This window comes from Bombina bombina, chromosome 8 (assembly GCF_027579735.1).
Source record: "Bombina bombina isolate aBomBom1 chromosome 8, aBomBom1.pri, whole genome shotgun sequence".
NCBI classification, from domain to species: Eukaryota; Metazoa; Chordata; class Amphibia; order Anura; family Bombinatoridae; genus Bombina; species Bombina bombina.
Genome location: NC_069506.1, coordinates 277,734,795 through 277,762,017, shown reverse-complemented (window position 1 = coordinate 277,762,017; position 27,223 = coordinate 277,734,795). Strand labels below are relative to the sequence as shown.

The following is a 27,223-nucleotide window of genomic DNA, read 5'->3' as shown; positions in this document are numbered from 1 at the left end:
CTGATACACAGGACACGTACCTCTCTCTCCCTCTAATACACAGGACACATACCTCTCTCACCCTCTAATACACAGGAAACTTACCTCTCTCTCCCTCTAATACACAGGAAATGTACGTCTCCCACCCTCTAATACACAGGAAACGTACCTCTCCGACCCTCTAATACACAGGACACATACCTCTCCGACCCTCTAATACACAGGACACGTACCTCTCCCCTTCCCCTAATAGACAGGACACATACCTCTCCCCTTCCAATATACAGGACATGTAGTGCTCCACTTCCCCTAATATACAGGTCACGTACCTTTCACCTATCCCTAACACAAAGGACATGTAGGTCTCACCTCACCCTTATACACAGTTTATTTACCTCTGACCTCAGCCTAATACACAGGACAAGTACCTTTCAATTCCACCAATACACAGGACCTACACCTCTTACCACACCCTTATACACAGGACATTTAGTTCTCACCTCCTCCTAATACACAGGACATAAACACCTCCACCTAATACAGGGCCCTAGGACAGCAACCTCCTACCTTACCCAATACCCAGTGTACCTGTGGTTGTGCAGGAGTTGCGTTGAAGCTGAGGGTTTTTTCTGTCCTATAAGGAGAACATTACATTAAAACCAGTAGCAGATCAACAAACAAATACAGAATGATGCGATTCCCCATATCTGATATTGAACTCCCTGTTTACACCCACAATGCATTTGTTGACTCTTCCCTCTAGCCTTTCCCTTACACAACCCACTGCATTGCTTAACAGCAGAGCGCACTCCTGCAGCACACTGTTTAACACTGCATGCATGACCTTTACGGCATGCCCTGCCCATTAGCGCCTCTTCACAGCATGTCCTGCCCATTTGCCCCTCTTCACGGCATGCCCTGCCCATTAGCGCCTCTTCACAGCATGCCCTGCCCATTTGCCCCTTTTCACGACATGCCCTGCCCATTTGCCCCTCTTCACAACATGACCTGCCCATTTTCGCCTCTTCACGGCATGCCCTGCCCATTAGCGCCTCTTCACAGTATGCCTTGCCCATTAGCACCTCTTCACGGCATGCCCTGCCCATTAGCGCCTCTTCAAGGCATGCCCTGCCCATTAGCGCCTCTTCATTGTTTATCACTGCATGTGTATGTGCTATGTTTTGTGTGCGTAGTAAAATCATGCATCCCCGTGTAGAATGCTAAAAACATAATTTATGCTTACCTGATACATTTATTTCTCTTGTAGTGTATCCAGTCCACGGATCATCCATTACTTGTGGGATATTCTCCTTCCCAACAGGAAGTTGCAAGAGGATCACCCACAGCAGAGCTGCTATATAGCTCCTCCCCTCACTGCCATATCCAGTCATTCGACCGAAACAAGCCGAGAAAGGAGAAACCATAGGGTGCAGTGGTGACTGTAGTTTAATTAAAATTTAGACCTGCCCGAAAAGGACAGGGCGGGCCGTGGACTGGATACACTACAAGAGAAATAAATTTATCAGGTAAGCATAAATTATGTTTTCTCTTGTGAAATGTATCCAGTCCACGGATCATCCATTACTTGTGGGATACCAATACCAAAGCTAAAGTACACGGATGATGGGAGGGACAAGGCAGGAACTTAAAAGGGAATTAACCACTGCCTGTAGAACCTTTCTCCCAAAAACAGCCTCCGAAGAAGCAAAAGTATCAAATTTGGAAAAAGTATGAAGGGAAGACCAAGTTGCAGCCTTGCAAATCTGTTCAACAGAGGACTCATTTTTAAAGGCCCAGGTGGAAGCCACAGCTCTAGTAGAATGAGCTGTAATCCTTTCAGGAGGCTGCTGTCCAGCAGTCTCATAGGCTAAACGGATTATACTCCGAAGCCAAAAAGAAAGAGGTTGCCGAGGCCTTCTGACCTCTCCTCTGTCCAGAATAAACAACAAACAGGTTAGATGTTTGGCGAAAATCTTTAGTAGCCTGTAAGTAAAACTTCAAGGCACGGACTACGTCTAGATTATGCAAAAGACGTTCCTTCTTTAAAGAAGGATTAGGACATAATGATGGAAAAACAATCTCTTGATTGATATTCTTGTTAGAAACCACCTTAGGTAAAAACCCAGGTTTTGTACGCAGAACAACTTTATTTGAATGAAAGATCAGATAAGGAGAATCACAATGTAAGGCAGATAACGCCGAGACTCTTCGAGCCGAGGAAATAGCCATCAGAAAAAGAACTTTCCATGAAAGAAGTTTGATATCAATAGAATGAAGGGGTTCAAACGGAACCCCTTGAAGAACTTTAAGAACCAAGTTTAAGCTCCATGGAGGAGCAACAGGTTTAAACACAGGCTTAATTCTAACTAAAGCCTGACAAAATGCCTGAACGTCTGGAACTTCTGCCAGACGCTTGTGTAAAAGAATAGACAGAGCAGAAATCTGTCCCTTTAAAGAACTAGCTGATAATCCTTTGTCCAAACCCTCTTGGAGGAAGGACAATATCCTAGGAATCCTAACCCTACTCCATGAGTAATTCTTGGATTCACCCCAATGAAGATATTTACGCCATATCTTGTGGTAAATTTTCCTGGTGACAGGCTTTCGTGCCTGTATTAAGGTATCAATTACTGACTCGGAGAAGCCACGCTTTGATAGGATCAAGCGTTCAATCTCCATGCAGTCAGTCTCAGAGAAAGTAGATTCGGATGATTGAAAGGACCTTGTATTAGAAGGTCTTGTCTCAGAGGCAGAGTCCATGGTGGAAAGGATGACATGTCCACTAGGTCTGCATACCAGGTCCTGCGTGGCCACGCAGGCGCTATCAATATCACCGATGCTCTTTCCTGTTTGATTTTGGCAATCAGACGAGGGAGCAGAGGAAACGGTGGAAACACATAAGCCAGGTTGAAGAACCAAGGCGCTGCTAGAGCATCTATCAGTGCCGCTTCTGGGTCCCTGGACCTGGATCCGTAACAAGGAAGCTTGGCGTTCTGGCGAGACGCCATGAGATCCAATTCTGGTTTGCCCCAACGGAGAACCAATTGAGCAAACACTTCCGGATGGAGTTCCCATTCCCCCGGATGAAAAGTCTAACGACTCAGAAAATCTGCCTCCCAGTTCTCTACACCTGGGATATGGATCGCTGACAGGTGGCAAGAGTGAGTCTCTGCCCAGCGAATTATCTTGGAGACTTCTGACATCACTAGGGAACTCCTGGTTCCCCCTGGATGGTTGATGTAAGCCACAGTCGTGATGTTGTCCGACTGAAATCTGATGAACCTCAGTGTTGCTAGCTGAGGCCAAGCCAGAAGAGCATTGAATATTGCTCTTAACTCCAGAATATTTATTGGGAGGAGTTTCTCCTCCTGAGTCTATGAACCCTGAGCCTTCAGGGAGTTCCAGACTGCACCCCAACCTAGAAGGCTGGCATCTGTTGTTACAATTGTCCAATCTGGTCTGCGAAAGGTCATACCCTTGGACAGATGGGCCCGAGATAACCACCAGAGAAGAGAATGGAGTGAAGAACACGGCAAGCATTTAGAAGTTTTGATAACCTGGACTCAGTCAGGTAAATTTTCATTTCTACAGAATCTATTAGAGTCCCTAGGAAGGAAACCCTCGTGAGAGGAGATAGAGAACTCTTTTCTTCGTTTCCACCCATGCGACCTCAGGAATGCCAGAACTATCTCTGTATGAGATTTGGCAATTTGAAAGCTTGACGCCTGTATCAGGATATCGTCCAGGTAAGGAGCCACCGCTATGCCTCGCGGTCTTAGGACCACCAGAAGTGAGCCCAGAACCTTTGTAAAAATTCTTGGGGCTGTAGCCAACCTGAATGGAAGAGCTACAAATTGGTAATGCCTGTCTAGAAAGGCAAACCTCAGGAACTGATGATGATTCTTGTGAACTCTGAGGAATTTGTTTAGGATCTTTAAATCCAAAATTGGTCTGAAGGTCCCCTCTTTTTTTGGAACCACAAACAGATTTGAATAAAACCCCTGTCCTTGTTCCGTCCGCGGAACTGGATGGATCACTCCCATTACAAGGAGATCTTGTACGCAGCTTAGGAATGCCTCTTTCTTTATCTGGTATTCTGATAATCTTGAAAGGTGAAATCTCCCTTGTGGAGGAGAAGCTTTGAAGTCCAGAAGATATCCCTGAGATATGATCTCCAACGCCCAGGGATCCAGAACATCTCTTGCCCACGCCTGGGCGAAGAGAGAGAGTCTGCCCCCTACTAGATCCGTTGTCGGATAGGGGGCCGCTCCTTCATGCTGTCTTAGAGGCAGCAGCAGGCTTTCTGGCCTGCTTGCCCTTGTTGCAGGACTGGTTAGGTTTCCAGGCCTGTTTGGATTGAGCAAAAGTTCTCTCTTGTTTTGAAGCAGAGGAAGTTGATGCTGCACCTGCCTTGAAATTTCGAAAGGCACGAAAATTAGACTGTTTGGCCTTTGATTTGGCCCTGTCCTGAGGAAGGGTATGACCCTTACCTCCAGTAATGTCAGCAATAATTTCTTTCAAACCAGGCCCGAATAAGGTGTGCCCCTTGAAAGGAATGTTGAGTAATTTAGACTTTGAAGTCACATCAGCTGACCAGGATTTGAGCCATAGCGCCCTACGCGCCTGGATGGCGAATCCAGAATTCTTAGCCGTTAGTTTAGTCAAATGAACAATGGCATCAGAAACAAATGAGTTAGCTAGCTTAAGAGTTCTAAGCTTGTCAACAATTTCAGTCAATGGAGCTGTATGGATGGCCTCTTCCAGGGCCTCAAACCAGAATGCCGCCGCAGCAGTGACAGGCGCAATGCATGCAAGGGGCTGTAAAATAAAACCTTGTTGAATAAACATTTTCTTAAGGTAACCCTCCAATTTTTTTTATCCATTGGATCTGAAAAAGCACAACTGTCCTCAACCGGGATAGTGGTACGCTTTGCTAAAGTAGAAACTGCTCCTTCCACCTTAGGGACAGTCTGCCATAAGTCCCGTGTAGTGGCATCTATTGGAAACATTTTTCTAAATATAGGAGGTGGGGAAAAGGGCACACCGGGCCTATCCCACTCCTTACTAATAATTTCTGTAAGCCTTTTAGGTATTGGAAAAACATCAGTACTCACCGGCACTGCATAGTATTTATCCAGCCTACACAATTTCTCTGGCACTGCAATTGTGTCACAGTCATTCAGAGCAGCTAATACCTCCCCAAGCAATACACGGAGGTTCTCAAGCTTAAATTTAAAATTAGAAATCTCTGAATCAGGTCTCCCCGATTCAGAGACGTCACCCACAGACTGAAGCTCTCCGTCCTCAGGTTCTGCATATTGTGACGCAGTATCAGACATGGCTCTTACAGCATCTACGCGCTCTGTATCTCGTCTAACCCCAGAGCTATCGTGCTTGCCTCTCAATTCAGGCAATCTGGATAATACCTCTGACAGGGTATTATTCATGATTGCAGCCATGTCCTGCAAAGTAATCTCTATGGGAGTCCCTGATGTACTTGGCGCCATATTAGCGTGCGTCCCTTGAGCGGGAGGCGAAGGGTCCGACACGTGGGGAGAGTTAGTCGGCATAACTTCCCCCTCGACAGACCCCTCTGGTGACAATTCTTTTATAGATAAAGACTGATCTTTACTGTTTAAGGTGAAATCAATACATTTAGTACACATTCTCCGATGGGGCTCCACCATGACTTTTAAACATAATGAACAAGTATCCTCTGTTTCAGACATGTTTGTACAGACTAGCAATGAGACTAGCAAGCTTGGAAAACCCTTTAAAGCAAGTTAACAAGCAATATAAAAAAATGTTACTGTGCCTTTAAGAGAAACAAATTTTGACAAAATTTGAAATAACAGTGAAAAAAGGCAGTTACACAAACAAAATTTTTACAGTGTATGTAACAAGTCAGCAGAGCATTGCACCCACTTGCAAATGGATTATTAACCCCTTAATAACAAAAACAGAATAATAAATAACAAAAACGTTTTTTAAACACAGTCACAACAACTGCCAGTCTACTGTGATTGTTACCCTCCTCAAACACGACTTTGAAGCCTTTTGAGACCTTCAGAGATGTCCTGTATCATGCAGAGGGAAGCTGAATGTCTCTGTCAGTATTTTTAGCTGCACAGAAAAGCACTAAAATAGGCCCTTCCCACTCATATTGCAACAGTGGAAAGCCTGTTACTAGGCAAAAATCAAGCCAGCCATGTGGAAAAAAACTAGGCCCCAATAAGTTTTGTCACCAAACATATATAAAAACGATTAACATGCCAGGAAACGTTTTATATTACACTTTTATAAGAGTATGTATCTCTGTTAATAAGCCTGATACCAGTCGCTATCACTGCATTTAAGGCTTAACTTACATTAATCCGGTATCAGCAGCATTTTTCTAGCAAATTCCATCCCTAGAAATATGTTAACTGCACATACCTTATTACAGGAAAACCTGCACGCTATTCCCCCTCTGAAGTTACCTCGCTCCTCAGAATATGTGAGAACAGCAATGGATCTTAGTTACTTCTGCTAAGATCATAGAAATCACAGGCAGATTCTTCTTCTAATGCTGCCTGAGATGAAACAGTACACTCCGGTACCATTTAAAAATAAACTTTTGATTGAAGTTAAAAAACTAACTATAATACACCACTCTCCTCTTACTACGTCCATCTTTGTTGAGAGTTGCAAGAGAATGACTGGATATGGCAGTGAGGGGAGGAGCTATATAGCAGCTCTGCTGTGGGTGATCCTCTTGCAACTTCCTGTTGGGAAGGAGAATATCCCACAAGTAATGGATGATCCGTGGACTGGATACACTTAACAAGAGAAATAATGTTTTATTCTAACACATATTAAAAATAAATTAAATAAACCACAATTACAGAAAACAGTAACTTTGCACAACCTATAATCTATACAATAATAAACTACATAACTTTTGTATGTTTTTATTAAAAATGAGCACTTTATATTGTTTTTTTTTATTATTATACTTTACTTTTTATTTATTTTTTCATACAAATAAACGTACAAAATACAGTGATTGAAGGTTACTACAAACATTAAAGGCTAGATTATGAGTGGCGCGCTAACGGTTGCGTGCGAGAGATAACAAATTATGCTTACCTTTCTTCTGTCCGGGAAGAGTCCACAGCTGCATTCATTACTTTTGTGGAAATACAGAACTTGGCCACCAGGAGGAGGCAAAGAAACCCCAGCCAAAGGCTTAAATACCTACCCCACTTCCCTTATCCCCCAGTCATTCTGCCAAGGGAACAAGGAACAGTAGGAGAAATATCAGGGCGAAAAAAGGTGTCAGAAGAACGAATATAAAAGAATCTAAGGCCGTCCACAGAAAGAAAAAAAAATGGACGGGGAGCTCCCTGTACAGAAGAAAATAAAATTATCAGGTAAGCATAATTTAAGGTTTTCTTCTTTAAAACGCGGAGAGTCCACAGCTGCATTCATTACTTTTGGGAAATCAATACCCAAGCTTATAGAGGACACTGAATGCAAACGGGCGGGAACAAAAAGGCGGCCCATTCTGATTTCACCACAGCTTGACACAACCTGGATTCCAGATAAAAACTACTTCAACAGAAGCAGGAAGAACAAAAATATGGAAAGAGGACAAGGTAACTGCCCGTCAATTAGAACCATAAGGATCCCAGTTAGAGATCACTCTAAATTCTGGACTCCACTGAGCACAAAAGCCTCTGAGGAGACAAAAGTCCCACTCTCTAAAAGCACACAAATAAAATCCTCTCCGCATTCTTCAGTTAGGGAGAATGTGGAGAGGATTTTATGTGTGTGCTTTTAGAGAGTGGGACTTTTATCTCCTCAGAGGCTTTTGTCCTCCAGAAAAAAAAAATCTTCCTCTTCAAGGACAAAACAGAAAGGGAAGCCCCTAGTATAACTCAAAAAAGAGCGGCTACCAGGATGCAAGAGGACAAAGTCCCGTAGAAAATACTCAGATGGAGCAGAGCAAAGAAGGAAACATTCCAGATCACCTCCTACATGGATACAAAAGGAACCAATGTAAAGCCTTAACTGGAACGAAAGTCCCAGAAGGACAAAAGGTAGAAAATGACAACCTTACTATAGACAGTTAACTAGCACAGAGAAACTGAACACTCGTAGGTCAGGATAAAACCCCAGGAGCAGAACAGGAACAGAATAGTAACATCCGTTTACACCACAAACGAAAGCCGCAGGTTTCCATCGGATAAGCAGACTAAACGTCAAACCATAGTAACTAGCCAATCGAGTAGCTAGCAAACTTGCACCAGGACATTCCTAGAAAGGAACAAAAAAACTCAGAAAGCAGGGGGGACCAACTCCCCCCCTACTAGAAAACAGGGTAAGGTAGGACAACACCCTGACCAATAAGGAAGAACCAACTACTCGCTAAGGGAAGGTTCCAAAACCACATGCAAGACCTCCCAACCTAAGTAAGGATCCTTCGGGAGACAAGATACATGGTCAATTCCCAAACAGAGCAGTCAGAACTCCTGACCCCTACTCCGATCGAAAAGTCCTATCACAGAAGCGACTGTCAATATCCCAAGGACAAGAGAGATTAAAAAAATCCCAGCATTGACAAGGCCCAGAGATCAGATAATTAATCTCCAACCACTAGTTCCTAAGGAAAAGAAGCAGGCACCAACACCCAGAGAGACTAACTCAGGATCCAGGATACCTATCCTCATTACTCCTCAGAAACCCGAAGGAAGGGTACACTACTGACAAGAGAAACCCTCGACCCACTGAACTCCTAGAATCAGATGGGGAAAACTACCACAGGAGGAGCCAACTGGATAGGCGCAGTAGACCAGATCCTTCCAAAGAGAAGGAAAACGAAGAAACCCCAGAATATTCCAGTAAAGAAATTCCCAGGGAAACAGCCTCCATCTCTCCAGAAGAGAGAAAAATATGGCCCCAGTAGGAACAAGGAGATTTCCCCAGGACAGGGAAAACAAGCCTGCTACTGAACGCTGGACAGATCCAAGACTATATTAAAATCTTGAAAACAGAGTAACCAAAATGCCAAGTCAAAGACAAGGACTAGGTTAAAAAACTGGACCCCTAGAACCAGGTGCCAGATCAAGACCAAAAACCTTACGGAACAACAACAAAGTTACCTAGAAATTAAATTTGCACCAATGTTGATGCATGCCATACCCCATGTACTCTGATCTCTCATGATGTATCCCAGTGGCTGTCCACTCAGCCCCAAAATGCCTCTAAGATAACACCTACAAAGTCTGAAGACAAAGGAAGGACCCAAAAAGAGATCAGAACTCCATGATTGAGAGAATAGGACAGTCTCTAAAGATCCAGTCTGGATCACCCTCAGAAAACCTACAGCTCAAGGAATTAACGAGCATCCTAAAACTCCTATCGGTTGACGGCAAGAGAGACTGTATAACAATCCCCCAGATCCCCAAGTATATAGGATCAAAAAGGGGATGCTGGAAGGACATAAATGGTCCCTAAAAACAGAGTCTCTTCAACCAGATAACCGAAAGTCTTACCCCAAAAAGGCAAGGAAATGCGAAAGCACAGCAATCCTAAAAAAAAAGAGGAGAGAAACACTGGAGAAAGAGGATCTGAAAATCGGACAATCCAATCCACAAGGAGTACCAATAGGGGGGAATAATCGCCCCCTACACCAGGTACTGGAGATCTCCATGCAGTCATCTGATCTTCCCAACTCGGAAGGGAGGAGTCTAGCTCCTGTCCAAGGACCTCAGGAACTACAAATATACTGCCATAGCAGAATTCGTAATCCCAGCAAACCACTTAAGCTATGCAGGGACAAAACACTTAGTATTGAGTATGACCAACATCGGACGCCCCACCAAGATGAAATAACATAGGACCAGCCTGTTATCTAGGATAGAAGGGCTTTCTATACCTTGTAGAAACAAGAAAAATAACCTCGTAACAAGAGGTAAATAAACTTAGCACCCAGACAGGACCAGCCTGTTGTCAAGGATACAAAATGTCTGATATAACCTCAAAGTGAACTAGTACCCAACCAGGATCAATCTGCTGACCAGGGTACAACCGAACTGTTCAAGGGCTAACAAAGTTCTAAACCCTAGAAGGGCTAGACTAAACAAACAGACAAACAACAGACAAATAAGCTCTGAGGCTTAAATATTGTCTTAAGAATGTTTTTTTTTTTTTTTGGACTTCCGCCGGAAGTAATATCTATTGCGACCATAAAATCGCTAGCATCAACATCCCAGAGAAAAAGTTATTTCCCTAAAAAGGAAAATCTACAACAGCCACAAGCTCCAAATAAAGAAATAAAACACATCCTAACCGGATCAAAAGAAAGTAGGCTGCACCCGCAGGTGAACGCCAAAGAAGAATGGAAACACTAACAGGTCCAGCCTGTCAGATATCCTAATCCTCAGGAACTCAGAACTGGGATTAGACACGCAAAACAAGAGACGTAAAGGAGTAGGATCTCATCCCTCCATCGTCTAGCGCTGTTCGCCATCTGATTCAGAAGCCTGATGATCCGTTGACGAATCTGAACTGGAATCCTGCAAAGTCGCCAACACATGCCGTAGCAGTACACGCAGGCACGCCAGTCTAAATCTAAATGCAAGAATCCACCTCCGGCGGGGCATCTGAAGGCCCTGACCCTGAAGGCTGTACCCCTGAAGCCTCACAGGAAACCACTTCCCCAGTGGAAAGATTCAATATAATTGAACTTGCACCTAACACCCCCAGGTTAAGGGGAAACGGATGAACTCTTTGCTTGCAATTAGGAAGATGTAAGTGCGCCAACCCCAAAGATATGGCCATGCAGAACTGTGCAGTAACCTCTGGTGGAAATAAACCTCCTTCCAGAGACAGGGGTAATAGTATTCGGGACAACTGCTTGTTTAGGAACAAAATATTCTAGGGAACGCACCTCATGGGACACAGAATCCTCAGAGGCGGATGGCTCAGCGGTCTGTAGCCTCACCCCAGAGGGAGAAGAGAGCACTCTATTACGGCATATGGAACATAATTGACTGGCCTGGATTACCCTGGCCTCCCCACAATCTATGCAAGTAATAGAATCTGAATCAGAGAAATCCTTCTCCGAACAATCAGAATCCTCCATAGCTTGAGTTATTAAATAATGGAGAAAAGCTACTGGCACCTTACACCCCCAATGGCTGGGGCACTCACCACCTGCTATGACCCAGACAAGTAGAGAAACAGATCCTCTCCACAGACACTCGGTCACAAATACAGAAATGGAGAATGAAAACGTGACCACGCCCAGTCACGAGGTGCGACATGTAGGCCAAAGAAAAGCGCGCCAGTCCACAAGAACTGCGTAGCTCGAAAAATTGTACGTTCCGTAATAGCCATGATCCCCAACATTTCCACACATAAGCAGACAGAATCACATAACAAACATGATTAAAGTCCCCCACTGCTCAATAACCCCCCTAAGGAGATATTAACCCTTGATTCCATAAACATAAAGGAGTCCCACTGAGACCATGTCTTCTATCCTTTACATTACATTCCCACAACGAAAGGAAAATCCAACAATCTTACGGGAATCTATGCAGTGGAACAGTAACACGGTCCTCCAAGTTTGACAGATAGTAGAGTTGCTTCTGACATGGACTTGAGTGAAGAAAGCAGGCAGCGAAACTTGTCAATGCTGATTGCTTATGGAGCTGTTAATATGATTCAGGATGGTTTTGCAGAAAGATTCTCCCTGCATCTCCAGACTAACTTTCATCAATGCTCTCACTGAGAGGCTGACAGGACTACTTAAAACTTCCGTCCTATCTCGAAGAGTACTACCCTCCATAAGAGACTACTCCGTAATCTTCTGACACTTCTCTGCCAACCTCCTGTGACGAAAGGCAAGGAATGACAGAGGGATGAGGGAAGTGGGGGAGGCATATAAGCCTTTGGCTGGGGTGTCTTTGCCTCCTCCTGGTGGCCAGGTTCTGTATTTCCCAAAAGTAATGAATGCAGCTGTGGACTCTCCCCGTTTTAAGAAGTAAAGGGGTTTATCACGGCTCTTTGCATGCGTTAGAAGTAGTGCGCATATTACAAGTTGAAGATAAATGTGTTTGCTCGAGCGCAATTGAATTTAAGGCGCATCAGGATAGCCCGTCCTCAGAGATCTGGTTAACGGTTATACAAGTAAAAAAAGTTGCACAAAACACATAAAAAATCCATTGTACAGTAAAGTTACATTAATAATAACACCATCTAATATAAAAAAAAAATTTTTTTTAAATATTGCATTAAAAATTTACAAGGATATGAGGTCTCAGGTGTTAGAAGAAGAAAAAAAAGGCTGCAAAAGGCTTTAACATTGAGATACATACATATACATGTCTATTGATTATATATATATATATATATATATATATATATATATATATATATATATATATATATATATATATATATATATATAAATAAATCCCACCAGGGGGAAAGAAAGTAGGAGACCCGGAGACAACAAACTTGAAGTAAATTAGTATCTTTTATTCAGCCAAATGGCCAAATGACAGGTGTAAGTACAGCACATTGCGTTTATAATGTGTATATCTATCTGTAAATACCAATATATACATATAAATACATAATCCATATGTACACATATAAAGACATATATATATATATATATATATATATATATATATATATATATAAATATAAAAGTGCATTGGGCCCTCTGCTGTTAAGTAGCTGAAAACATAAAATAAAATCATATTTATGCAATATTCATATTTAATAAAGTGTTTAACTATGTATTTACTGTAAATGTTTCACATTCCAGAATATGTTCTATGTATTTATAAATAGATATGAAAGTTCTATATCTTGGCCCATATCCCTGGTAATAATTACCAGTGAAAAAACATAATTTATGCTTACCTGATAAATTTATTTCTCTTGTAGTGTATCCAGTCCACGGATCATCCATTACTTGTGGGGATATTCTCCTTCCCAACAGGAAGTTGCAAGAGGATCACCCACAGCAGAGCTGCTATATAGCTCCTCCCCCAACTGCCATATCCAGTCATTCGACCGAAACAAGCAGAGAAAGGAGAAACCATAGGGTGCAGTGGTGACTGAAGTTTAATTAAAATTTAGACCTGCCTTAAAAGGACAGGGCGGGCCGTGGACTGGATACACTACAAGAGAAATAAATTTATCAGGTAAGCATAAATTATGTTTTCTCTTGTTAAGTGTATCCAGTCCATGGATCATCCATTACTTGTGGGATACCAATACCAAAGCTAAAGTACACGGATGATGGGAGGGACAAGGCAGGAACTTAAACGGAAGGAACCACTGCCTGTAGAACCTTTCTCCCAAAAACAGCCTCCGAAGAAGCAAAATATCAAATTTGTAAAATTTTGAAAAGGTATGAAGCGAAGACCAAGTCGCAGCCTTGCAAATCTGTTCAACAGAGGCCTCATTTTTAAAGGCCCAGGTGGAAGCCACAGCTCTAGTAGAATGAGCTGTAATTCTTTCAGGGGGCTGCTGTCCAGCAGTCTCATATGCTAAACGGATTATACTCCGAAGCCAAAAAGAAAGAGAGGTTGCCGAGGCCTTTTGACCTCTCCTCTGTCCAGAGTAAATAACAAACAGGTGAGATGTTTGGCGAAAATCTTTAGTAGCCTGCAAGTAAAACTTCAATGCACGGACTACGTCTAGATTATGCAAAAGACGTTCCTTCTTTGAAGAAGGATTAGGGCATAATGATGGAACAACAATCTCTTGATTGAAACCACCTTAGGTAAAAACCCAGGTTTTGTACGCAGAACTACTTTATCTGAATGAAAGATCAGATAAGGAGAATCACAATGTAAGGCAGATAACTCTGAGACTCTTTGAGCCGAGGAAATAGCCATCAGAAAAAGAACTTTCCATGATAGAAGTTTGATATCAATAGAATGAAGGGGTTCAAACGGAACCCCTTGAAGAACTTTAAGAACCAAGTTTAATCTCCATGGGGGAGCAACAGGTTTAAACACAGGCTTAATTCTAACTAAAGCCTGACAAAATGCCTGAACGTCTGGAACTTCTGCCAGACGCTTGTGTAAAAGAATAGACAGAGCAGAAATCTGTCCCTTTAAAGAACTAGCTGATAGTCCTTTGTCCAAACCCTCTTGGAGGAAGGACAATATCCTAGGAATCCTAACTCTACTCCATGAGTAATTCTTGGATTCACACCAATGAAGATATTTACGCCAAATCTTGTGGTACATTTTGCTGGTGACAGGCTTTCGTGCCTGTATTAAGGTATCAATTACTGACTCGGAGAAGCCACGCTTTGATAGGATCAAGCGTTCAATATCCATGCAGTCAGTCTCAGAGAAAGTAGATTCGGATGATTGAAAGGACCTTGTATTAGAAGGTCTTGTCTCAGAGGCAGAGTCCATGGTGGAAAGGATGACATGTCCACTAGGTCTGCATACCAGGTCCTGCGTGGCCACGCAGGCGCTATCAATATCACCGATGCTCTCTCCTGTTTGATTTTGGCAATCAGACAAGGGAGCAGAGGAAACGGTGGAAACACATAGGCCAGGTTGAAGAACCAAGGCGCTGCTAGAGCAACTATCAGTGCCGCTTCTGGGTCCCTGGACCTGGATCCGTAACAAGGAAGCTTGGCGTTCTGGCGAGACGCCATGAGATCCAGTTCAGGTTTGCCCCAACGGAGAACCAATTGAGCAAACACCTCCGGATGGAGTTCCCACTCCCCCGGATGAAAAGTCTGATGACTTAGAAAATCCGCCTCCCAGTTCTCTACCCCTGGGATATGAATCGCTGATAGGTGGCAAGAGTGAGTGTAAGGATCACAGTTAGCTAGATTGTGGATCTCAGCTGCGGAGCTAATAAGTTTGAATGTATGCCAGTGAAGGTTAAATACAAAGCTATCTGTTGCTAAGTATTCCCAACAAGGCAAAAGAGAGTTGCTGTAAGTGTCTATCCTGATCAGTATTTCTGAATCAGGATAAGAATAAATAAGGAAGTTCCCAGAGCTTGGGCTTAACTTGAATCAAAATTATTTGCAGAGCGTATTTGGCTTCTGCTGCAAGGAAACAGGCACCTGTGTAAACTGAGTTCAGAGTAAGACTGTGTTAGTGGTGAATCTGTTCTGCCTGTGCTGACAGGTGTCTGTGCTGCAGAGGAATGGACACGCTGTGAGAGGTGTGTGCAGCGTGTAGCAGCTGCGTTCTGAAAAATGGCAGAGGTGATTTGGTGAGAGCAGGTAATGAGAGCTCAAGTGCAGGTTATTTGTTGAAAAGAATCAGGAGGGTTTTAATACAACCGGAGGTCAGTCATAAGGTGGTAGGAATATTCAGCGAGGAGATGAAGAAATTAGATAATAGCTCCGGTCTCACTTGTTTGTAGCAGGTGCTGTTGTAAGAGGTATTGATTCCTGTAAAAGTTAAACGTAGATCCAAGTGGGAATTGTCTTTAAACACAAACAATCCTGTTCTGTGGTTCTTGGAGGTAATCAGTGTAATATGGAGAGCCTGGAAAGTTTCTCCTGCAGAGAATAGGAACTTGAACTAGTGAGCTCAAACAATACTGAAGCAAGGAGGAAGGGGCGTGACCAGGTTAATATAAGCTTGGAATCTGAATGCAGTGAATCCTTAAAGGGACATAGGAGATGAGCGACAAGAAACCCTGACATACCCCCCCTCTCAGGGTAGCTGCCCAGAAGCTACAAAACGAGGCCGATCCGGATTCCTCCTATGGAAGAAGGAAACTAGTCTGGGAGCATGTACATTGGTAGACGGTTCCCATGAATCGTCCTCAGAACTGAAACCCTTCCAATGAATCAAATACTGAAGAACACCACTGACGATGCGGGAGTCTAATATAGAGTCAACTTCATATTCGTCATCCGATTCGATCAGAGTTTCAGGAGGTGTTAAGGTGTCCAAGCATCTGGTTTGCCGGTGAGGTTTGAGTAAACTTACATGGAAAGTGGGGTGTAGTCTGTAGTTAGAGGGTAAACTTAAAGTGACAGCGTTGGGATTCACGATCTTTGTTATAGGAAAAGGTCCAATGAAAGAAGTGCTAAGTTTCTTACTAGGTGTCCTTAATTTAATGTTCTTAGTGGATAACCATACCATGTCTCCGACGTTGTAGGTAGGTGCTTGGCGTCGTCGAAGATTATAGTAATGCCTTTGTTTGGCTTGAGCTTCTGAGATATGTCTCTTAAGATCTTGAAATAAGTCGAGAAGATTGTTTGTAACATCGTCCACCTGTGGACAGGTGGTATCCAAGCGAGGGTGCAGTTGGAAGTTAGGGTGAAATCCGTAGTTGGCATAGAACGGGGATTTCTGTGTAGTGGAACTGGTTGCATTGTTGTATGCGTATTCTGCCATAGACAAAGTGGAAGCCCATTGGTCTTGTTGGCTAGAGCAATATGAACGGATATACTGCTCAAGCCATTGGTTCACTCTCTCTGTCTGTCCATTTGATTGTGGGTGGAAGGAGGAGGAGAAGCGTAATTCCACTTGCATGATTGCACATAGTTGTTTCCAAAAACGGGAAGTGAATTGGGTTCCTCTATCCGTAACTATGGATTGAGGTAACCCATGTAACTTAACAATGTTATCCAAAAAGAGTTTTGCTGTTTCAGAGGAAGTAGGTAACTTGTGAAAAGGCAAGAAATGTGCCATCTTGGTTAGGTGATCTACCACGACTAGAATAGTGTTGTAGCCATCAGAGGGAGAAAGTTCCACTATAAAGTCCATTCCTATGCATTGCCAGGGCCTGTCTGGAATTTGAAGGGGTAGCAGCAATCCAAATGGTGGTTTTTTATCTGTTTTGGAGACTGTACAAACGTGACAAGTGTGGATGTATTCTTGGACGGAAGATCTCAAGGAAGGCCACCAATAAGTGCGCGTCAGAAGATCAAGGGTTTTATTAATACCCAAATGTCCTGCCATGGGTGAGTCATGATGTTCTTTTAATATGTTTAGGCGTAAAGCGGGGGGTACATAAATCTTCCCCATATGGTAATAAAGTCCATCTTGTCCTAAAGTGAGATTACTATTGAAAATCTCTGGATCGTCTTTCTGAGAATTCCTCAAAACTTGTGTATAGGGCAGAGACAGGGCTATTATCTGTTCAACAGGTATAACTGTTCCCGGAGCAGTATAAGTAGAAGGTTTTGAATCCTTCCTTGATAGAGCGTCAGCTTTCCCGTTCTTACTCCCTGGCCGGTATGTGATGTGAAAATCAAACCTTGATAGGAATAGACTCCATCTTAGCTGTCTAGCAGAAAGAGTTCGGTTGGTCAAAAGGTATTCTAGATTCTTATGATCTGTATAGATCAGTATGGGATGTTTACTTCCTTCCAGAAGATGCCTCCAATGTTCCAAAGAGACTTTGATGACTAGCAATTCCTTCTCTCCGATGGGGTAGTTATATTCAGCAGGTGTCATTACCCTGGAGAAGAAAGCAACTGGATGAAGTGGTTCTCCTGGTGTTCTTCGTTGAGAGAGGATTGAACCGAGGGCATAATCCGATGCATCAACTTCTAGTACGTAATGAGAATCTGGGTCTGGGTAAGAGAGAATTGGAGCTTGAGTGAAAATCTCTTTCAGGTGGTTGAATACAGCTTGTGTTTTAGGGTTCCAAGTAAACTGAGTTTTGTTGCTGGTCAAAGAGGTGAGTGGTTTAGTGAGTAGGGAATAATTCTTGATGAATTTACGGTAATAGTTGGCAAACCCTAAAAATCTTTGAAGTTCCTTTTTAGAAGTCGGTGTAGGCCACTGTTTGATTGTCTGTACTTTGGTATCGTCCATCTGAATACCATTGGGGGATATTGTATACCCCAAGAAGGTAATCTGATTCGTATGGAATATGCACTTCTGTAATTTGGCAAAGAGACTGTGTTGACGTAGACGTGTTAAAACCCACCGGACATGTTTCCTGTGTTCTGAGATGTTATCAGAGTAAATCAGGATATCATCTAAATAGATGACTACACAGACGTCTAATAAGTCGCGGAAAATATCGTTGATGAGATACTGGAATGTGGCTGGAGCGTTGCAGAGTCCGAATGGCATCACCTTGTACTCATAGAGTCCGTATCTGGTTCTGAAGGCGGTGAGCCATTCGTCCCCTTTTCGGATTCTTACCAAATTATACGCTCCACGGAGATCCAATTTGGTATAGACAGTAGCATGACTGAGTCTTTCGATGAGTTCTGGTATTAAAGGAAGTGGATAACGGTTTTTTACCGTGCGTTTATTTAGCTCTCTATAATCGATTATAGGACGGAGAGAATGGTCCTTATTCTTAACGAAAAATATTCCTGCACCTGCAGGTGAGGTTGAGGGTTGTATGAAACCCTTCCGTAGGTTTTCAGATAGATAGGTTTTTAAATGTTCCAATTCTGGTTGTGATAGAGGGTAGATGTGTCCGAATGGAATTGTGGCCCCAGGTAGAAGTTCAATGGGGCAATCATAAGGTCGATGAGGAGGGAGAGTCTCTGCTTCCTTTTCACTGAAAACGTCCTCAAAATCTTGATAATCGGTAGGTAGTTGGTTTGTAATAGTGCAACACAATGTAGGATGAGGAAAACAAGTGGTTTTGCAATAGTCAGAGAGGAACTGTACTTCCAAGCTATCCCAGTGAATGGTAGGTTGATGAGTTTGCAACCATTGCAGACCAAGGACTACTGGGAACATAGGGGATGAAATAACATCAAAAGAAATGTATTCTACATGTGTTGAGAGACTAGATACCTTAATAGGAACTGTTTGATGTGTGACAGGTCCTGAGGTGATAAAATTACCATCAATTACTCTAATGGAGACAGGTTTTGCTTTCAACAAGGTGGGTATTTTATTTACAGCGACAAACATGGCATCTATATAGGAATTTTGTGCTCCTGAGTCAATGATGGCTTCACTGATCACCTGGTGACGATCCCACTGCAAATTAAGAGATAGAGAACAATAAGCCACATGTTTTATGCTAGTGGACAAACATGTTGTGTCCAAAAAACACTTACGTCTCTTTTGTCTTAAGAGAATAGGACAGTCCTTTACGGTGTGTGTCTTGGATGCACAGTACATGCATAAGTTATTCATGCGTCTGCGGTTCCTTTCTTCTGGCTGAAGCGGTCCCTTTGTGAACCCGATATCCATTGGTTCAGTGGTGTGACTAGTAGGTGGTTTGTGATAAGAGACTGAAGGCCTGCTGGAAGTCTCAGTGGCTAGCTTTTCTGTTTTACGTTCTCTTAATCTTCGGTCTATTTGGATGCTTAAAGTGATCAAACCTTCTAATGATCTTGGCAACTCGGTACGTGCTAATTCATCCTTTAAAGCATCATTCAACCCTAAACGGTATTGATTCCTTAGAGCGATCTCGCTCCACTCTGTATCCTTACTGTACTGCTTGAATTCGCTGAGGTATTCTTCGACAGGTTTTTTATCTTGCTTGAGAGACCTCATCTTAGTTTCAGCAGTCAGCTGAATATTGGTATCCTGGTATAATACAGCCATTTCTTTGAAGAAATCCTGAAGAGAGGCTAAAATGGGGTGGTCTTGTTCAAAGAATGCGTCAGCCCATTTTCGGGGTTCACTTCTTAAGAAGGAAATGACTGTCAGGACTTTAACACGTTCTGTAGAATATGTCTTGGGTTTTAAGTTAAACAATAAATTACAGGAGTTCCTAAACTGAGTAAATTGAGCTCTATCCCCCGCGAAGGTATCTGGCATAGACACTTGGGGTTCTGGGGTCGCAACAGCAGCTGCGGATTTAGTTAGTGAGTCTTTTATAATGTTACTCAAGCTGTTGTTTTGTACCTGTAAATCCCTGAGTCCCTGACTCAATTGATCCACCCTCTGTGATAGTGCGTACACTATTTGGGGTAACTCCGCTGGATCCATATTTAGGCTTCAGTATTATGTAAGGATCACAGTTAGCTAGATTGTGGATCTCAGCTGCGGAGCTAATAAGTTTGAATGTATGCCAGTGAAGGTTAAATACAAATCTATCTGTTGCTAAGTATTCCCAACAAGGCAAAAGAGAGTTGCTGTAAGTGTCTATCCTGATCAGTATTTCTGAATCAGGATAAGAATAAATAAGGAAGTTCCCAGAGCTTGGGCTTAACTTGAATCAAAATTATTTGCAGAGCGTATTTGGCTTCTGCTGCAAGGAAACAGGCACCTGTGTAAACTGAGTTCAGAGTAAGACTGTGTTAGTGGTGAATCTGTTCTGCCTGTGCTGACAGGTGTCTGTGCTGCAGAGGAATGGACACGCTGTGAGAGGTGTGTGCAGCGTGTAGCAGCTGCGTTCTGAAAAATGGCAGAGGTGATTTGGTGAGAGCAGGTAATGAGAGCTCAAGTGCAGGTTATTTGTTGAAAAGAATCAGGAGGGTTTTAATACAACCGGAGGTCAGTCATAAGGTGGTAGGAATATTCAGCGAGGAGATGAAGAAATTAGATAATAGCTCCGGTCTCACTTGTTTGTAGCAGGTGCTGTTGTAAGAGGTATTGATTCCTGTAAAAGTTAAACGTAGATCCAAGTGGGAATTGTCTTTAAACACAAACAATCCTGTTCTGTGGTTCTTGGAGGTAATCAGTGTAATATGGAGAGCCTGGAAAGTTTCTCCTGCAGAGAATAGGAACTTGAACTAGTGAGCTCAAACAATACTGAAGCAAGGAGGAAGGGGCGTGACCAGGTTAATATAAGCTTGGAATCTGAATGCAGTGAATCCTTAAAGGGACATAGGAGATGAGCGACAAGAAACCCTGACAGTGAGTCTCTGCCCAGCGAATTATCTTGGAGACTTCTGACATCGCTAGGGAACTCCTGGTCCCCCCTTGATGGATGATGTAAGCCACAGTCGTGATGTTGTCCGACTGAAATCTGATGAACCTCAGTGTTGCTAACTGAGGCCAAGCTAGAAGAGCATTGAATATTGCTCTTAACTCCAGAATATTTATTGGGAGGAGTTTCTCCTCCTGAGTCCATGAACCCTGAGCCTTCAGGGAGTTCCAGACTGCACCCCAACCTAGAAGGCTGGCGTCTGTTGTTACAATGGTCCAATCTGGCCTGCGAAAGGTCATACCTTTGGACAGATGGACCCGAGATAACCACCAGAGAAGAGTATCTCTGGTTTCCTGATCCAGATTTAGTAGAGGGGACAAATCTGTGTAATCCCCATTCCACTGACTGAGCATGCATAATTGCAGCGGTCTGAGATGCAGGCGCGCAAATGGCACTATGTCCATCGCCGCTACCATTAAGCCGATTACTTCCATGCACTGAGCCACCGTGGGGCGCGGAATGGAGTGAAGAACACGGCAAGCATTTAGAAGTTTTGATAACCTGGACTCCGTCAGGTAAATTTTCATTTCTATAGAATCTATCAGAGTCCCTAGGAAGGAAACCCTTGTGAGAGGAGATAGAGAACTCTTTTCTTCGTTCACTTTCCACCCATGCGACCTCAGAAATGCCAGAACAATCTCTGTATGAGACTTGGCAATTTGAAAGCTTGACGCCTGTATCAGGATGTCGTCTAGGTAAGGAGCCACTGCTATGCCTCGCAGTCTTAGAACCGCCAGAAGTGAGCCCAGAACCTTTGTAAAAATTCTTGGGGCTGTAGCCAACCCGAATGGAAGAGCTACAAACTGGTAATGCCTGTCTAGAATGGCAAACCTCAGGAACCGATGATGATTCTTGTGGATTGGAATGTGAAGGTAGGCATCCTTTAAGTCCACTGTGGTCATGTACTGACCCCTCTTGGATCATTGGTAAAATGGTTCGAATAGTTTCCATGTTGAATGATGGAACTCTGAGGAATTTGTTTAGGATCTTTAGATCCAAAATTGGTCTGAAGGTTCCCTCTTTTTTGGGAACCACAAACAGATTTGAATAAAACCCCTGTCCTTGTTCCGTCCGCGGAACTGGATGGATCACTCCCATTACAAGGAGGTCTTGCACGCAGCTTAGGAATGCCTCTTTCTTTATCTGGTTTGCAGATAATCTTGAAAGGTGAAATCTCCCTTGTGGGGGAGAAGCTTTGAAGTCCAGAAGATATCCCTGAGATATGATCTCCAACGCCCAGGGATCCTGAACATCTCTTGCCCACGCCTGGGCGAAGAGAGAGAGTCTGCCCCCTACTAGATCCGTTGTTGGATAGGGGGCCGCTCCTTCATGCTGTCTTGGAGGCAGCAGCAGGCTTTCGGCCTGCTTGCCCTTGTTCCAGGACTGGGTAGGTTTCCAGGCCTGCTTAGATTGAGGAAAAGTTCCCTCTTGTTTTGAAGTAGATGGAGCTGATCCTGCACCTGCCTTGAAATTTCGAAAGGCACGAAAATTAGATTGTTTGGCCCTTGATTTGGCCCTGTCCTGAGGAAGGGTATGACCCTTACCTCCAGTAATGTCAGCAATAATTTCTTTCAAACCAGGCCCGAATAAGGTCTGCCCCTTGAAAGGAATGTTAAGTAATTTAGACTTTGAAGTCACATCAGCTGACCAGGAATTAAGCCATAGCGCCCTACGCGCCTGGATGGCGAATCCGGAATTCTTAGCCATTAGTTTAGTCAAATGAACAATGGCATCAGAAACAAATGAGTTAGCTAGCTTAAGTGTTCTAAGCTTGTCAATAATTTCAGTCAATGGAGCTGTATGGATGGCCTCTTCCAGGGCCTCAAACCAGAAGGCCGCCGCAGCAGTGACAGGCGCAATGCATGCAAGGGGCTGTAAAATAAAAACCTTGTTGAATAAACATTTTCTTAAGGTAACCCTCTAATTTTTTATCCATTGGATCTGAAAAAGCACAACTGTCCTCAACCGGGATAGTGGTACGCTTTGCTAAAGTAGAAACTGCTCCCTCCACCTTAGGGACTGTCTGCCATAAGTCCTGTGTAGTGGCATCTATTGGAAACATTTTTCTAAATATAGGAGGTGGGGAAAAGGGCACACTGGGTCTATCCCACTCCTTACTAATAATTTCTGTAAGCCTTTTAGGTATTGGAAAAACATCAGTACTCACCGGCACTGCATAGTATTTATCCAGCCTACACAATTTCTCTGGCACTGCAATTGTGTCACAGTCATTCAGAGCAGCTAATACCTCCCCAAGTAACACACGGAGGTTCTCAAGCTTAAATTTAAAATTAGAAATCTCTGAATCAGGTCTCCCCGATTCAGAGACGTCACCCACAGACTGAAGCTCTCCGTCCTCAGGTTCTGCATATTGTGACGCAGTATCAGACATGGCTCTTACAGCATCTACGCACTCTGTATCTCGTCTAACCCCAGAGCTATCGCGCTTGCCTCTCAATTCAGGCAATCTGGCTAATACCTGTGACAGGGTATTATTCATGATTGCAGCCATGTCCTGCAAAGTAATCGCTATGGGCATCCCTGATGTACTTGGCGCCATATTAGCGTGTGTCCCTCGAGCGGGAGGCGAAGGGTCCGACACGTGGGGAGAGTTAGTCGGCATAACTTCCCCCTCGACAGACCCCTCTGGTGACAATTCTTTTATAGATAAAGACTGATTTTTACTGTTTAAGGTGAAATCAATACATTTAGTACACATTCTCCTATGGGGCTCCACCATGGCTTTTAAACATAATGAACAAGTAGTTTCCTCTGTGTCAGACATGTTTGTACAGACTAGCAATGAGACTAGCAAGCTTGGAAAACACTTTTAACAAGCAATATAAAAAACGTTACTGTGCCTTTAAGAGAAACAAATTTTGGCAAAATTTGAAATAACAGTGAAAAAAGGCAGTTACACTAACAAAGTTTTTACAGTGTATGTAACAAGTTAGCAGAGCATTGCACCCACTTGCAAATGGATGATTAACCCCTTAATACAAAAAACAGATTAACAAAATGAAAAATATGTTTTTTAAACAGTCATAACAACTGCCACAGCTCCTACTTTTGAAGCCTTTTGAGCCCATCAGAGATGTCCTATAGCATGCAGGGGACTGCTGGGGGAAGCTGAATGTCACAGTTTGTAATTTTAACTGCACCAACTGTAACTGTATACTATAACAGTGGAAAGCCTCTGTTTCTAGGCAAAAATAAAGCCAGCCATGTGGAAAAAACTAGGCCCCAATAAGTTTTATCACCAAAGCATATATAAAAACGATTAAACATGCCAGCAAACGTTTTATATTACACTTTTATAAGAGTATGTATCTCTGTTAATAAGCCTGATACCAGTCGCTATTAAATCACTGCATTTAGGCTTAACTTACATTAATCCGGTATCAGCAGCATTTTTCTAGCAAGTTCCATCCCTAGAAATATGTTTACTGCACATACCTCATTGCAGGAAAACCTGCACGCCATTCCCTCTCTGAAGTTACCTCACTCCTCAGAATATGTGAGAACGGCAATGGATCTTAGTTACTTCTGCTAAGATCATAGAAATCACAGGCAGATTCTTCTTCTAATGCTGCCTTTGATAAAACAGTACACTCCGGTACCATTTAAAAATAACAAACTTTTGATTGAAGTTAAGAAACTAACTATAATACACCACTCTCCTCTTACTACGTCCATCTTTGTTGAGACTTGCAAGAGAATGACTGGATATGGCAGTTGGGGGAGGAGCTATATAGCAGCTCTGCTGTGGGTGATCCTCTTGCAACTTCCTGTTGGGAAGGAGAATATCCCCACAAGTAATGGATGATCCGTGGACTGGATACACTTAACAAGAGAAACCCTCCCACAAGAGGTGTGGACAGAACCGACCACTCCCCTAGTTTCCTGTATGAAAGGAACTCCCAAGCACCAACCCTTCCCCTTCCAAGAGATATCTAGTCCAGACTAGGTAATTATTACCAGTGAAACAGATTGTAAAGCAGTAACATTCTCATAAAAAGATGGGTTTGAAAAAAAGCAGAAATATAAGAGAATATAAAAAAACAAAGTGTTGTGACCAATAACTTAACAGAAACAGATTGGTGCAAGTCAAATGTATATTGTGAAACAAATGTGTGAAACAAATTAAAGCAAATCTCTTCTGGTAAACTATCCAACTATACTAGTGAAAGGTACCCTAAGAATGCCCAAAAACGTACTCACCTTCCACCTAGCGTCTCTGAAAATAACCATCCAGATATGGGCAACCGCCCAAGAGTATAACTCACAGGAATCAAAAAATGATCTTCCTCATATAGAAATGCTGTCCTTCCATACCAAATATGAGAGGAAAATAACAGTAAAATCTCCTGTATATCTGAACAAAAGGTCGAAGACATAACATCTGATTCTGTAAAAATCTGAAATAATTCTAAATAAATAGTCAGGTTCAGAGCAAAAAAATAGAAAAAAAAAAAAATATGAGCCAAGATCTAACAAAACAATGACATTAAAGGGCCCCTGAACCCGCTACACCAGAAATAGCAGGGACTGCAAAAAAACTGTATCAACAACCTTCTTTTGTTTTTCTTTTAATATATTTATTGTACATAGCCAACAATAAAACAGAATTTGAGAAAAAACAGTTGATGTCACGCAGGACGGATATGTATCTAAACCTTTATAGTATCAGTACATACAGATGAAAAGAAGGGAAAATTGGTTAGAGAATATCTTATCCATGGAACAGAAACTATACAAAATAAAAGAAAACTAAATTATACATATTTCCGTCCTGAAAAACCCTGGCTAATTTCCATGCTTAAGAATGCTGAAAGCAAGTTTTGGCTAATTTTTAGCCTATAAACCTAAAAAAAAAATTATTAATACAGACAGATACAAAAAAAAAGGCAAGAAAGGTAAGAAGGTCCCCCCAGGGTCCACAAGAGTCAATAATCTAGCCCCAACACAAGGATTCTTAACTCCGACTTTATTCGATTTCTCTGAAATTTCTGATCCAAGTGTGTGGGAATACCTGAAGCAAAACCATTTCAGCAAAACTAGTAGAGGACACAAATGGAGACAGAATCTGTCCTTGTAATTGGGTAAGATATGTCTTAATAATGGGCGCCCATCCAATCAAGAATTTTTGGATTCTTTTCTCAGATACCTGGTGGAGATGGAAAGATTTGTATATAATCTCAGCTTGAATATCCTTAAAGATTTGGGCCAAACTAGGTGGGCGCTTAGCAATCCAATTTTTGAAAATGTTGTATCTCACTATCAGTATAATGGTATTTAACACTTGTATTTTTAAACAAGCCCTAGGGTTGGGTGCTAGGAAAACTATATCTTCCAGGGAAAAAGAGAAAGCTCCTTCATAGACTCTATTAAACCAGTATTGGATTTTCTGCCATAATTGACATATTTTGGGACAAAACATAGCATATGCGGAAGGTCTGCTCTGGCATATGAACAACGAGCACACCCAAACACTTTATTAGGGTAAAATTTAGACAATTTAGATGGTGAAAAATAGTAATTATTAAATAATTTCAGATGCGATTCTTTCCAATTAACCAGGATGGGGTATCTGGCTACGGTAGAGAAACTATTAGAAATCTTCTCTTGATCTACTGTGGGAATAGAGGATGACCAAAAGTTAACTATTTTATCACCCACTAGTATAACTTGTTTGGTGAGCATGATATCATAAATTAAAGAGATTGAGATTGAAGCATCCCCAACTATATATTTTTGGATACAGATCTTGACTTCGGACCACTCAGACCTAGTAGACAAGTACCATTTTTGAGAGCAAATAAAGTGGCGTATTTAAAAATACGAAAACCGATTCAACCTAGGTAGAGAAAATTGTTGAAGGATAGTCTCCCACGGAAGTACCTGTTATTCACTATTCAGCATTTGATAAATATCTCTGAGACCTTTATGCTGCCAATATAGGAATATTTTTTGGTCTATACAGGGTAAGAATAGTGGATTACCCCTGATGGGCAAAAATTCGGAGAAAGAGAAATCAATTCTTAAGAGATGGCAAAACTTTTGCCACACCAGGATTATATTTCTAAATGACTGAAGGAGTAGAGACTTTTAGAGGAAGAGTATGCAATGGACAATGTAGAAGAGCCTTCAAAGACCATGGAGTAACCAAGTATGACTCCATCTCGACGGAAGTAACCAAGTCTGGGCAATCCAATCAATAGCTAGTTTAAGCAGCGTGGCCCAATTATAAAGTCTAATATTGGGAAGGACTAGACCAGCATCAGAATATTTTGTGACAATCTACTAATAGATGTAAGTGCATTTTTAGATTTCCAAATACATTTGGAAAACCATGAGGAAAGCTTGTTCACATCTTTATTAGGAA

The 27,223-nt window shown here is 42.5% G+C and overlaps 1 protein-coding gene across 4 annotated transcripts in view; it reads right to left on the bottom strand.

Annotated features, from left to right (window-relative positions):
- Positions 1–27,223, bottom strand: part of SIDT2 (SID1 transmembrane family member 2) — a 526,209-nt gene that overhangs the window by 383,617 nt on the left and 115,369 nt on the right. For all 4 annotated transcript variants that reach the window (XM_053691390.1, XM_053691389.1, XM_053691392.1 and 1 more), the window contains exon 5: positions 568–613. In XM_053691390.1, coding sequence (XP_053547365.1) covers positions 568–613 — 46 coding nt within the window. The remainder of the gene's footprint in view (positions 1–567; positions 614–27,223) is intronic.